Here is a 13,332-nt window from a genome sequence, read left to right as displayed (position 1 = left end):
GCTGGGATTACAGATGTGAGCCACCATGCCTGGCCCAAGTGTTGAAGTCTTCATCAAATGTTTGAGTGTGATTGAGGAGAAGATGTGTATGGAAGTGATAAGGGGTGACAGAAGATGAATTTTTATCTGAACAAAAGGCCAGGTTTTAGAAAAAGAACAATAGAAAGCTAAGAGAGAGAAAGCTTGGAAAGTAAGTCTGTGAGCTCTAACAGTTTTTTTGTTTTTTTTTTTCTAACATGCGTGGGAGTAGGGATAGAGGTTGGAGGCAGGAGGCCTGGAAGCTGTGACTTTTAGGAAAACTATGTCTCATTTAAATGAAGTTGAGGAGGGAACTTTCTGTGACCAACCTGAGCATGTAGGGGAGTTTGTTTACATTGAAGTAAGGTTCCACGGGGCACAGTGGAAAGGTTTGGGAGGGAATTCAGGGATGGAGGATGGGTTATTGGGGAAGAAGCTGGGAGCTGTGTAAGGATGAGAATTAAGAAGATAGATAGCCTGGGAGGGGGTATGTAAAAAGGAGAAAATTAATTTGCTTCATAAATAGCCCAGTAGACTGAATTAGTGACTGGGCTCAGTGGCTCACGCCTATAACCCCACCACTTTGGGGAGGCCGAGTCAGATGGATCACCTGAGGTCAGGAGTTTCAGACGAGCCTAGCCAACATGGCGAAACCCGTCTTCACTAAAAATAGAAAAATTAGCTGGGTGTGTGGCAGGTGCCTGTAGACCCAGCTACTTGGGAAGCTGAGGCATGAGAATCGCTTGAACCCGGGAGGCGGAGGTTGCGGTGAGCCAAGATTGTGTCACTGCACTCCAGCCTGGACAGCAGAGCTAGTCCGTCCCCCAAAAAAACAAAAAAGTAGACTGAATTAGTTTATTCTGCTGTATTTAAGAGATCTAATTATAGTTCTCTGCTGTTTTACCTTCATTTCTCTGATATGGAAAGATTTGGTTTAATTTCCTTTAAAATTATATATTTGTATTTTTAAATATATACGCATCACATCATTATTGTTTTTCAAAGTAAGGGTAATGAGGTAAATGAAAAGAAAGCCTCTCCTGAAAACCCACTACCCAGGGACGTTATTTTGGTACATATTTCTCCAGACTTTTTCTCAGCTAACAAATATATGTGTATTTAGTTTTTGAAGATGTACTCAGTATACTGCGGTCACTTGCTTTTTTTTCCCCATACAATATCTGGTAAATATTCTTTGTAAAAGTAGTTAAACTGTTGGCATCATTTTAAATGGTTAAAGTAATTTATTGTAGGACCGTATCATGTTTTAATAATTTGTTATTGGACTTTTGAATAGTTTCTAATTTTTTAATAATAAGCCTAGATAGAAAAACCTTATATGTACAGCTTGGCTATTTATTTGAATATTTCCTTTAGGTAAATTTCTAGGAGTTTTAAGGTGTACTTTTTAGTTTCATTTTTGTCCCTTTTTTCATAATTTAGTGTTTGGCTGTGAAATCCTTTTTATGTTGCTAATTTTGGAACATGTTTAAAGTATATTTGATTAACAGTATGAAATCAATGGAATAGGCATATATTATTTGTAAGATAACAATTTACCATTGTTTGACATATATGTGTGTGTGTGTGTGTGTGTGTGTATATATATATATATATATATTTTTTTTTTTTTTTTTGGAGATGGAGTCTCGCTTTGTCTCCCAGGCTGGAGTGTAGTGGCGTGATCTCGGCTCACTGCAACCTCCACCTCCCGAGTTCAAGCGATTCTCCTGTCTTAGTCTCCTGAGTAGCTGGGACTACAGGTGCATGCCACCACACCTGGCTGCTTTTTGTATTTTTAGTAGAGTCGGGGTTTCACCATATTGGTCAGGCTGGTCTTGAACTCCTGACCTCAGGTAATCCACCCACCTCAGCCTCCCAAAGTGCTGGGATTACAGGTGTGAGCCACCGCGCTTGCCCGACATATGTATATATTTTTAAGAGAGAGGGTGTTGCTCTGTTGCCCAGGCTGGAGTGCAGTGGTGCTATCATAGCTCACTGTAGCCTCAAACTCGTGGGCTCAAGGGATTCTCCCACCTCAGCCTCTGAAGTAGCTGGGGCTGCTGGCAGTATACCACCATGCCCAGCTACTTTTTATTACTATTATTATTATTTCATAGAGACAGGGATTCGCCATCTTGCCCAGGCTGATCTCCAACTCCTGGGCTCAAGCGATCTTCCTGCCTTGGCCTCCCCAAGTGCTGGGGTTACAGGCATGAACTATTGAAGTATCTTTAATAGATTCTTTTCCTTAGGTAGGGAAGCCAAAAACATTAGTCTGCAAACCTTCAGTTTGTTTTCTCCCAAAGGACTTGTACATTTTGGACTTACGTAGTGGAATTGAGATAATAGCAAACATTGTTAAAACTCCAAGTTAATACTGTCTTCTGAATGCATGGAAGTGTTTAACATAGTTGTCTTTGATTACTTTTTTTCCAGGTGATTCATGGCAGGGGACGTGGAAGGATTCTGTTCCTCCATCCATGACACCAGTGTCTCTGCTGGGTTCAGAGCACTGTATGAGGAGGGATTGCTTCTTGATGTCACTCTGGTTATTGAAGATCATCAGTTCCAGGCCCATAAAGCACTCTTGGCCACCCAGAGTGACTACTTCAGAATTATGTTTACTGCAGACATGAGGGAACGAGATCAGGACAAAATTCATTTAAAAGGTCTAACAGCTACTGGTTTCAGCCACGTCCTGCAATTTATGTACTACGGTACTATAGAGCTGAGTATGAATACCGTTCATGAGATTCTTCAGGCTGCCATGTATGTTCAACTTATAGAAGTGGTGAAGTTCTGCTGCTCTTTTCTCTTAGCGAAGATCTGCCTAGAAAATTGTGCAGAAATTATGAGACTCTTAGACGATTTCGGCGTAAACATCGAGGGAGTCAGGGAGAAGTTGGATGCCTTTCTGCTAGACAACTTTGTGCCACTCATGTCTAGGCCTGACTTTCTGTCCTATCTGAGCTTTGAGAAGCTCATGTCTTATTTGGATAATGATCATCTGAGCAGGTTCCCAGAGATAGAGCTGTACGAGGCTGTGCAGTCTTGGCTGCGGCATGATAGAAGACGCTGGAGACATACCGATACCATCATTCAGAATATCCGGTTTTGCTTGATGACCCCAACCAGCGTTTTTGAGAAGGTTAGTGTGTTTGAAAGCAATAGACGGTACTCATCATTTAGTTAAGGCAGTGTATGTCTTTATAGATAAGATTCACAGACTTACTTAGGAGCCAAGAATGAATAACTTATAAGAGTACTTTATGTGTAAGAAGCCTGATTTGTTGTGCATTTAGGTTTTATAAAATACATTTTGTGGGTGAAAGATAAACCACGTAGGTAGTAGAATAGTTTTCTTTTAAAAGTACTTTTAAAGTTGAAGCATAATTATTTTATGCAAAATATTACATGTTTGCTGTAGCTTTTCATTTCACAAATTAAATTGGAACCGAGTCAGACTAGATCTCTTTTTAAAAATAAATTTAAGTAATACATGCAGAAATTGACATTGAGAAGAGTTCTGCATGGTATACATTAATAAAGTTTCTTATTCTTCTAAAATATAGCAAGGATGTACAAAATAGCTCTTGAAAACCAATAGGCCCTAATGGTGATTTTCTTCCCTACTCTTACTTTCTGGTTTTCCCTGTTTTACTGTGAATAGTAACTAAATTTGACAATGAAAACATGTTATGTGTCTAAAAACATCATTTTGGCATTTCTAAACAAGTAGACTATAAATCCTCTATCTACATTGATCGACCATCCCTGAGCACATTTTACCATCTCTTAAAAATAGTCTTTCTCTGAAACAGCCTTGCCCTTTTTTTGCATGTAAGCATTTTCATTTTTATATCAGAGTTTCACTTGTGATCCTTTCTTGCCCAAAGGTCATAGAGCAGTTTTAGTAATTGCTTAATAACTTAATTGGTTTCCAATCACATGGTTACCTCTGGGGCTCTGTTTACTTCTTGCATCTTCCCTTTTTTCTAGAAAGCACAGTGAAAACTTGGTCGGTCACCTTTCATGTTAAATAGTTCCTCAGCTTTAGTTATTAGACCTGGTTATAAAAATATCTGCAAAGGAGGGTTGTTTATGCCATTTGAAAAATAAACCCATTTGCACCTTTGAATAACAGCAGCCTAACATATTTTTTTCCCTCCAAAATGCTGTGAAACTGAGAATTCATTTTGTGGATTTTTATCTTTTATTCTCCGAATGTATTGATGTAGCAAAAATAATTGAAACTAAAGTATGTGTATATGTATATATAATTTTTTTAAAAATTTGAGATGGAGTCTTGCTCTGTTGCCCAGGCTAGAGTGCAGTGATGTGATCTCGGCTCACTGCAAACTCCGCCTCCCGGGTTCAAGCGATTCTCTTGCCTCAGCCTCCCGAGTAGCTGGGATTACACAGGTGCCCGCCACTGCACCTGGCTAATTTTTGTATTTTTTAGTAAAGACGGGGTTTAACCATCTTGGTCAGGCTGGTCTCGAACTCCTGACCTCATGATCCACCGGCCTCGGCCTCCCAAAGTGCTGGGATTACAGGCCTGAGCCACCCCCAACCCGGCCAAGAATATATTTCTTAATTATATTTGGTTTAGTGATAATCAGCCCCACATCAATTATGTAAATCGTTTGTCTCTGATGTTTTGATTTTTTTTTTTTCCTTTTGTTTTTATTGCTCTCTTTCCCTAGGGAATCCTGTTTTGTTTTGGGTTTTTTTTGGTTTTTGTTTTTTGTTTTTGAGATGGAATCTCACTCTTGCCCAGGCTGGAGTGCAGTGGCATGATCTTGGCTCACTGCAGCCTCCACCTCCTGGGTTCCAGCGATTCTTCTGCCTCAGCCTCCCGAGTAGCTGGGATTACAGGTACCCACCACCACGCCTGGCTAATTTTTTGTGTGTTTTTAGTAGAGACAGGGTTTCACCATCTTGGCCAGGCTCGTCTCAAACTCCTGGCCTCAAGTCATCCACCCGCCTCGGCCTCCCAAAGTGCTGGGATTATAGGCATGAGACACTGTACCTGGCCCCTGTTTTGTCTTTATACATTAAATGCAAATTCTTTCCCACTACTAGAACAAAACCCCTTCAACCTCAGTCTAGATGGAAGGTACTGTGAAATAAAAGGTAAGATTTTCCCTCTTGTCAGACAATATGATAGATAATTGATAGCAGTAGATTTTCTTTTTTTGAGACGGAGTCTTGCTCTGTCACCCAGGCTGGAGTGCAGTGGCGCTATCTCGGCTCACTGCAACCTCTGTCTCCCAGGCTCAATCGAATCTCATGCCTCAGCCTCCTGAGTAGCTGGGATTACAGGCGTGAGTTACCGTGTCTGGCCACAGTAAATTATTTTAAGTGCTGAGCTTCAAAGCCTTCTTATAGTCCAGTGATCAGTTCAAGGCAAACAAAAGTGACAGTAGCTGAAAATTAACACTAGACTATCAAGTCATTTTGCAAATTGTAAAAAAGGTCAGTTATATCTACTGGTGGATTCCTTTGGCATGTGCAGCATAGGAGGTGGTTATTACCCATTGGCCAGACATTGGGAGTTATCAGAATAAACATGTTGTTAAGGCTTCCTTCTGGAATTATTTTCTTAGGAAAATTTAGTAAGGACCTAGCCACAGAGAGATAATTGTTTTTTGTTTTTGTTTTTATTTTTGGAGACAGGGTCTCGCTCTGTCACCCAGGCTGAAGTGCAGTGGCACGATCATGGCTTACTGCAGCCTCCCTCTCCTGGGCTCAGGTGATCCTCCCACGTCAGTCTCCTGAGTAGGTGGGACTGCAGGTGTGCATAACCATGCCTGGCTAATTAAAAGAAATTTTTTTTTTAAAGAAATGGGGTCTCACTATGTTGCCCAGGCTGTTCTCAAACTCCTGGCCTGAAGTGATGCTCCCAACCTGGCCTCCCAAAGTGTTGGGAGATGTGAGCCACCATGCCTGGCCTATGTCTCTTTTAATCTATGAGGATGTTCAAACATACAAAAAGTTGAGTAAATAATATAATGACTGCTTGTATAGCTATCACTTAGATTTAAGAACTGTTAACATTTGCTGTATTTGCTTCATATCGATTTTTTTCTGGGTCGAACATTTGAAAATGTTATAAACATCACGACACCTCCTCCTAAATACTTAACATGCTTCTCCTAAGCATAAGAACTTTTTCCTACTTAAGTACGATACTAAAATACTATTCTACCTAGGAAAATTAGGAGGACCCTAATATCGTTATCTAATCTTTCTTCATCTAGAACAGTTCTTCGCTCTTTTTTTTTTTTGAGACCAGACCACCAGTTGCCTCAGTGTGTCCTACATTCTGGATGTCTCTGATAACTTCCTTGTGTTGGTGTTAACTTAGTTCTTCTATTCCCTTTATTTCCTACTAACACATCTTTTTAGCACCATGTTTTTCAGGAACAGTTACAGGAAAATGTTGAATGCCAGAGAAAAACTTGGAAAACTACTCTAATCAAAGTAGCTAAGTAGTTTCTATGAACTTTGTATTATGAAGTGAAGTAGCCCAATTCTAGGACTAAAATCAAGAATTTTGTTCATACTATTCTGTATTAGGTTTCTTTTCGATTCCTAAAATCCCCTCCCTCTTTTTGATTTAGAACACTTCCATTTAATGTATTGGGATTAAAACTAGCTGAAGTGTCAGTGACTCTTGAACTGCATTGTTCAATATAGTCGTCACTTGTGGCTCTTGAACACTTGAAATGTGGCTACTCTGAATTGAGATTTCAAAGACTAAGATGATAAAATGAATGTAAATTACCTCAATAATTTTTATATTGATTACATGTTGAGATTATATTTTGGATATATTGAGTTCAACAACTATATTATTAAAATCAACTTCACCTTTAAAATGTGGCTACTAGAAAATGTAAAATTGCATCTTTGACTCACATTTGTGGCTCAGATTCTATTTTTATCTCACAGCCCTGCTCTAGAAGTTAAGATGTGTTGTTCAATAGAAACTGAATGTGCATACAGTAAATAGCCTTTCTCACATACTTAAGCCTTCTCCCAGATTTCTAGCCTTTAGAAACGTTATGTACAATTAGTGTTAAATGAACTTTAACCTACCTGATGATTCTGTGGATTGGCTGGTGAAGATAACTGTTATTGATTATAGCATCTTTTTGTCAGGATCCACCACGCACGGCTAATTTTGTATTTTTAGTAGAGATGGGATTTCTCCACGTTGGTCAGGCTAGTCTCGAACTCCTGACCTCAGGTGATCCGCCTACCTCAGCCTCCGAAAGTGCTGGGATTTACAGGCATGAGCCATCGCGTCTGGCTGGAGATTCTTAATTCTTCCTTTGGTAGTAACAGATTTGAGCAGTGACTTAATAGTGTAGGGAAGGGGGCATTCTGCCTTTATCCAAGGAAAAGCCCCCATTCGTTCTAGGGACTCAAGTCATGTGCTCTAGCTGTGCTGAAATCTTTGGGTTTATCCTTCTGCAGTATCTATGTAGTCCTCTACTGGATTTTCTCCTTAGGTGAGATAAGATTGTCTTAACTTTTTTTTTCTTTTTTTTAGTATACTTTTTTTCTTTTTTAATATTTAACATTTTTTTGTAGAGATAGGGTCTCACCTATGTTGTCCAGGCTGATCTTGAGCTGGCCTCAAGTGATCCTGCTGCCTTGGCCTCCCAAAGTGCTGGAATTCTAGACGTGAGCCACCGTGCCTGGCCAGATTGTCTTAATTTTTGTACTAAGTATTCTGTGGAACCATCCCTGAAGAGGCCAAGGCTTCCAAATTTCCTGAGTTCCTTAGAGGCAGCAATACTGTTTATCTGAACACTATGTGCGTGCGCGCACACACACATACATTTATGCTACGTCATGCACTGAATGCTCTACTGTACATATAGGTAGCATCTACACGTTATCCCCATTTTGTAGATAAGGAAACAAGCACAGAAAGGTTAAGGATCTTATTCCAGATCAAGTGGCACTGTCCAGACTGAAAGCCAGGGCAGCTTGCTTCCCAACCTGGGACTTCCTGTTACAGCTAATAGAATAGGGAGAAGACCCTAAAGTGCTGGAAGCATGCTGTTAACCTGTGGCCCAGCCTGGGTCATTCAGAAGTTGTTACAGAGCTATGAAAATTCTAAGCTGTTTACATTAACAAAACATAGCCTAAGGGGCAGGTGTATGTTACAGAGTTGTAAAAATTCTAAGGTGTTTACATGAGCAAAACATAGCTGAAGGGCCAGGAAGGGTGGCTTATGCCTATAATCCCAGCACTTTGGGAATCCTAGGCAGGAGGATCGTTTGAGCCCACGAGTTGGGGACCAGCCTAGGCAACATAGGCAAACCTATCTCTACAAGAAATTTAAAAATTAGTTGGTTGTGGTGGTGCATGCCTGGAGTCCCAGCTACTGGGGAGTTTGAGGTGGGAGGATTGCTTGAGCTGGGGAGGTCGAGGTTGCAGTGAGCCATGGTCGTGCCAGTGCATTCCAGCCTGGGCGATAAAGTGAGAACCTGTTCCTCCCTACCCCCCCCCCAAAAAAAGAAAACATTGCCTAGGAAATTTAATGGCACTGAAAAAATACATATAAAGTGTGGGAAAACTTCAATATGAAAGCACAAATGTTGGGTTTTCACTGAAATAATCAAATTGAAATTTTAAGGATCGTGTCCTTTTGACATAGTTATTTAAGGGTTTTTATGACTCATTTGATCTATAGTGGATTCCTAGTTTTAAAACTAGACTACAGTTTCAGTTTTTACTTACGGAAATGTCTGTGGCATGTATTTTTTACTAGCTCTGATGGTCTTTGCACATGTTAACAGATAAGGCCTGACATTTGTCATTCTGAATTTCAGTGATATGAAGATTTAAATAGTTGAAACTGCTTTCTTTGGTCTTTGGGTTTTAAAAAACAATTACTGTTTTATTGAAAACATTGTGTGAACTAAATGTATATTTGGCAAAATGCATATTATACCTGACATTTATTTATTTATTTTTTTTATTTTTATTTTTTTTTTGAGACGGAGTCTCGCTCTGTCGCCTGGGCTGGAGTGCAGTGGCCGGATCTCAGCTCACTGCAAGCTCCGTCTCCCGGGTTCCCGCCATTCTCCTGCCTCAGCCTCCCGAATAGCTGGGACTACAGGCGCCCGCCACCTCGCCCGGCTAATTTTTTGTATTTTTTTAGTAGAGACGGGGTTTCACCGTGTTAGCCAGGATGGTCTCGATCTCCTGACCTCGTGATCCGCCCGTCTCGGCCTCCCAAAGTGCTGGGATTACAGGCTTGAGCCACTGCGCCCGGCCTATTTTTGTTTTTTTTTTAATTTATTTTTTCTTTTGAGACCAAGTCTAGCTCTGTCACCCAGGCTGGAGTGCAGTGGCGCGATCTCAGTTCACTGCAAGCTCCGCCTCTCGGGTTCACGCCACTCTCCTGCCTCAGCTTCCCGAGTAACTGGGACTACAGGTGCCCACCACCACGCCCTGCTAATTTTTTCGGAGATATATATTTTTTCCTTTTTTTTTTTTTGGAAACGGAGTCTCACTCTGTCTCCCAGGCTGGTGCAGTGGCACTATCATGGCTCACTGCAACCTCCGCCTCCCAGGTTCAAGCGATTCTCCTGCCTCAGTCTCCTGAGTAGCTGGAATTGCAGGCACGTGCCTCACGTCCTGCTAATTTTTGTGTTGTTAGTAGAGACGGGGTTTTGCCATGTTGGCCAGGCTGGTCTCAAACTCCTGACCTCAAGTGATCTGCCCACCTCGGCCCCCCAAAGTGCTGGAATTACAGGCGTGAGCCACCGCTCCCAGCCTATACTTGACTTTTTGTACATAAAATATTTTTTAAAGAAAATTGTTAAATTATTCGTTAAAATACCCATATGTTGATTCTCTAGTACAGTGACATTTTAATATTTTTGAACCCAGGGTATCTTCAGTATCATAAATATGCATAAGGTAAGATTCAGCATCCCAATGCTCCCCTTAGAAGTTGTATTAATATGTAAAATACAGTGTCTTCTTAATCATAAAATCTTTCAATTTCTCAAAGGGAAAGAAATCTATTTTAAATCCTATAAAGAGAAAAAACACATTAGTTCAGCTTTGTATTTAGGATTTGATAGTTCATTTTTTCACTGGCTATTAAGGAAGTAGATTATATAGAAGTATTCTGCTTTAAAGCCATCATGCTTATTCAAAATATTTTATTTTATAAACTGGCTCATGATAGACCCCCGAATGTACTTTTTTCCCCTGTCAAATGTAATTCAGAATATCCCCCCAAAATTGGATTTCCGTAACTTACAGAGAATTTGTTATGAGAATATTCACAACTTTGAGATAATTTTGATAACTGATAAAGATGACTTCACTATTTCGGAAAACCTAAGCATCTGTAAAAATTAATGCCTCAGAAAAGCTTTTTATTTATTTATTTATATATTTTTTTGAGATGGAATCTTACTCTGTCGCCCAGGCTGGAGTGCAGTGGTATGATCTCAGCTCACTGCAACCTCCGCCTCCCGGATTCAAGCAAGTCTCTTGCCTAAGCATCCCTAGTAGCTGGGATTACAGGCGTGCACCACCACACCCAACTAATTTTTGTATTTTTAGTAGAGACGGGATTTTACCCATGTTGGCCAGGCTGGTCTTGAACTCCTGACCTCAGATGATCCATCTACCTTGGCCTCCCAAAGTGTTGGGATTAACAGGTGTGACCCACCGTGCCTGGCCGGAAAAGCTTTTTAACATTAAAAAATATATATATCTAATTTAGGGAGCAGAATTAGTTTTTGTTGTTGTTGTTGTTTTAAGACAGGTTCTCGCTCTGTCACCTGGGCTCAAGCGATCCTCCCACCTCAGCCTCCCAAGTAGTTTGGACTATGGGTGCACACAACCATGCCTGGCTAATTTTTTGTAGACATGGAGTTTTGCCATGTTGCCCAAGCTGAATCTGTGGCTTTAAATGCTACATTTTAAAATGAGGATTAGGTGTCTTGGACTCACCTTGAAACTGACAGAATTAAAAAATGACAAATTAGGCATCCAAAGTACACATTACTTAGAATGCAGTAGCTCTCACAACTGGTCTTCACAAAGCACTAATAATCTTCCACATATTTTCTCTATGAGCATAGTTGATCTATATAGTATTAACAATAGCCTATGACACATAAGGACATATATTGTCCTTAATATAATCTCATGCTTAGGTGGTATGCTGTTCTGGTTAATTGAGGCACAACCCATTTGGTAAATGAAACTGCCTGGGCAAAGCCACATCTATGTAAAGTGTAGGTGCTGTATGCCCCTCCAGAATTCCTTCACTTAGGCATTGGAACATGTTTTGACTAATCCAGCACTTGACCAATACAAAATTTCTGTCCAGGAACCAAACTGTCACCTGCAGTGTTACCATGATTTAGCCAAAAATTCTTTGGAGAAAAACAGTTCATTTATATCTAATGACTTCAACTAGAGCCAGATAAATCTAGAGAAGTAGAAATTTCCCTCTAACCCTCAGTTTTGGAAGTACATGAGAAATGTAAGCAGTGCTGTGTTTGACAGTAACAAACTTTTTTTTATTATTTATTTATTTTGAGATGGAGTCTCACAGGCTGCAGTGCAATCTCAGCTCACCACAACCTCCAACTCGCTGGTTCAAGCGATTCTCCTGCCTCAGCCTCCCAAGTAGTAGCTGGGGTTCCAGGCGGGCACCACCACGCTCTGCTAATTTTTGTATTTTTAGTAGAGACAGGGTTTCACCATGTTAGCCAGGCTGGTCTCGATCTCCTGACCTTGTGATCCGCCCTCCTCAGCCTCCCAAATTGCTGGGATTGCAGGTGTGAGCCACCGCACCCGGCTGGGCCAACTTTTTTAAAGATAGTAACCTGTATTTCAAATGTGAAATTTGATTCGAATTTCTAATAAGCTTGAGTTGTTTTTGGAAAAGTTTCAAATCTCCTTCAGATATCAGATAATACACAGCTAGAACTTGAAATTGCTTAAATTAACAACTCACCTCTTGGAGTGAAAACATAGAGATGAGCAGGTTTTCTGTTAGAAACTAGGTCAGTGGGTTAAGTGTACTTTCTCAGTTAACTTAATGTCTTTTTCTACATCAGACTCCTTTTTGCCAACTCTTCCTCCCCAACCCCATGGACTTGGAAGACTGTAATTAACGCATGTTCAGTTCTTTAGAAATCATGCAGGTGTTTTTCTTCTCTGAAGTTTTCTGCCTTTTATGTGTAGACGTAGAGTGCTCTTATTTTCTACCTTTGACTTGTATTCACTCCAGATGCACAGATTCCTGAAGAGTGCCTGTAATCTAGGTGTTGACTATATTAGTGTCGTAGGAAAGATAGTATCTTGGGTAGTGTATTAGACAAACAGGAACCTATTGAAAATCGGAGTGTAAAAATTCAGTCTTACTTGCTGATTCTCTTTTTAAATAAAAGATAGATGAAAACAAGCATAGGACAATTGGAAATTAAAAAGGAAGGTGTGGAACAGGGACAACTTTGTTGACATTTAAAAGAAGAAAACCGTGGCCAGGCGCGGTGGCTCGAGCCTGTAATCCCTGCACTTTGGGAGGCCGAGGTGGGCGGATCACCTGAGGTCAGGTGTTTGATACCAGCCTGGCTAGCATGGTGAAACCTCATCTCTACTAAAAATACAGAAAAATTAGCTGAGTGTGGTGGCAGACGCCTGTAATCCCAGCTACACGGGAGGCTGAGGCAGGAGAATCGCTTGAACCCAGGAGGCGGAGGTTGCAGTGAGCCGAGACCTCACCATTGCACTCCAGCCTGGACAAGAGTGAAACTCTGTCTCAAAAAAAAAAATTTTTTTTTAAATGAGAAAACTCTTAAGAAATTGGAAGGAAAAAGCAGATGGTAAGAAGAAATTGAAAAGGATCAGAGAGTCTGAAAATGACTAGAGAAAAGGTTTGGAGCAGGAAAGGAAAAAGGAGGAAGTACTATGAGTTAAGTTTTATTTTCAAATTTATTATTCAGAAAATACCATTTGTGTAATAGGTAAGCATTGCTCATTGAAAAGTTAGTTTTAGGATGAAACCTTTTACTTGGCTTTCCTGTTCTATCATAAATAGGAAAAAAAATTCCTCATATAAGTTGTGAATTCTAGAACTTAGTTGTACTATCTAAATATTGGTATAACCAGAAAATAAAAAGATGGTTCTAAGTCTTTTTTAAAAATACATTATTAGGCCTGGTGCGGTGGCTCACGCCTGTAATCCCAGCACTTTGGGAGGCCGAGGTGGGCGGATCACGAGGTCAGGAGATCGAGACCATCCTGGCTAA

At 40.5% G+C, this 13,332-nt stretch overlaps 1 protein-coding gene across 1 annotated transcript in view; it reads left to right on the top strand.

Moving 5' to 3' along the window:
* Window positions 1-13,332, top strand: part of KLHL15 (kelch-like family member 15) — a 59,073-nt gene that overhangs the window by 28,858 nt on the left and 16,883 nt on the right. Inside the window, exon 3 of the mRNA XM_011935119.1 lies at window positions 2,458-3,169. Coding sequence (XP_011790509.1) covers window positions 2,465-3,169 — 705 coding nt within the window. The 5' untranslated portion in view covers window positions 2,458-2,464. The remainder of the gene's footprint in view (window positions 1-2,457; window positions 3,170-13,332) is intronic.

This window comes from Colobus angolensis, unplaced genomic scaffold (assembly GCF_000951035.1).
Source record: "Colobus angolensis palliatus isolate OR3802 unplaced genomic scaffold, Cang.pa_1.0 Scaffold140, whole genome shotgun sequence".
NCBI lineage: Eukaryota > Metazoa > Chordata > Mammalia > Primates > Cercopithecidae > Colobus > Colobus angolensis.
Note: the sequence above shows the minus strand (reverse complement) of the source record. Positions and strands in the feature narration are given on the sequence as shown.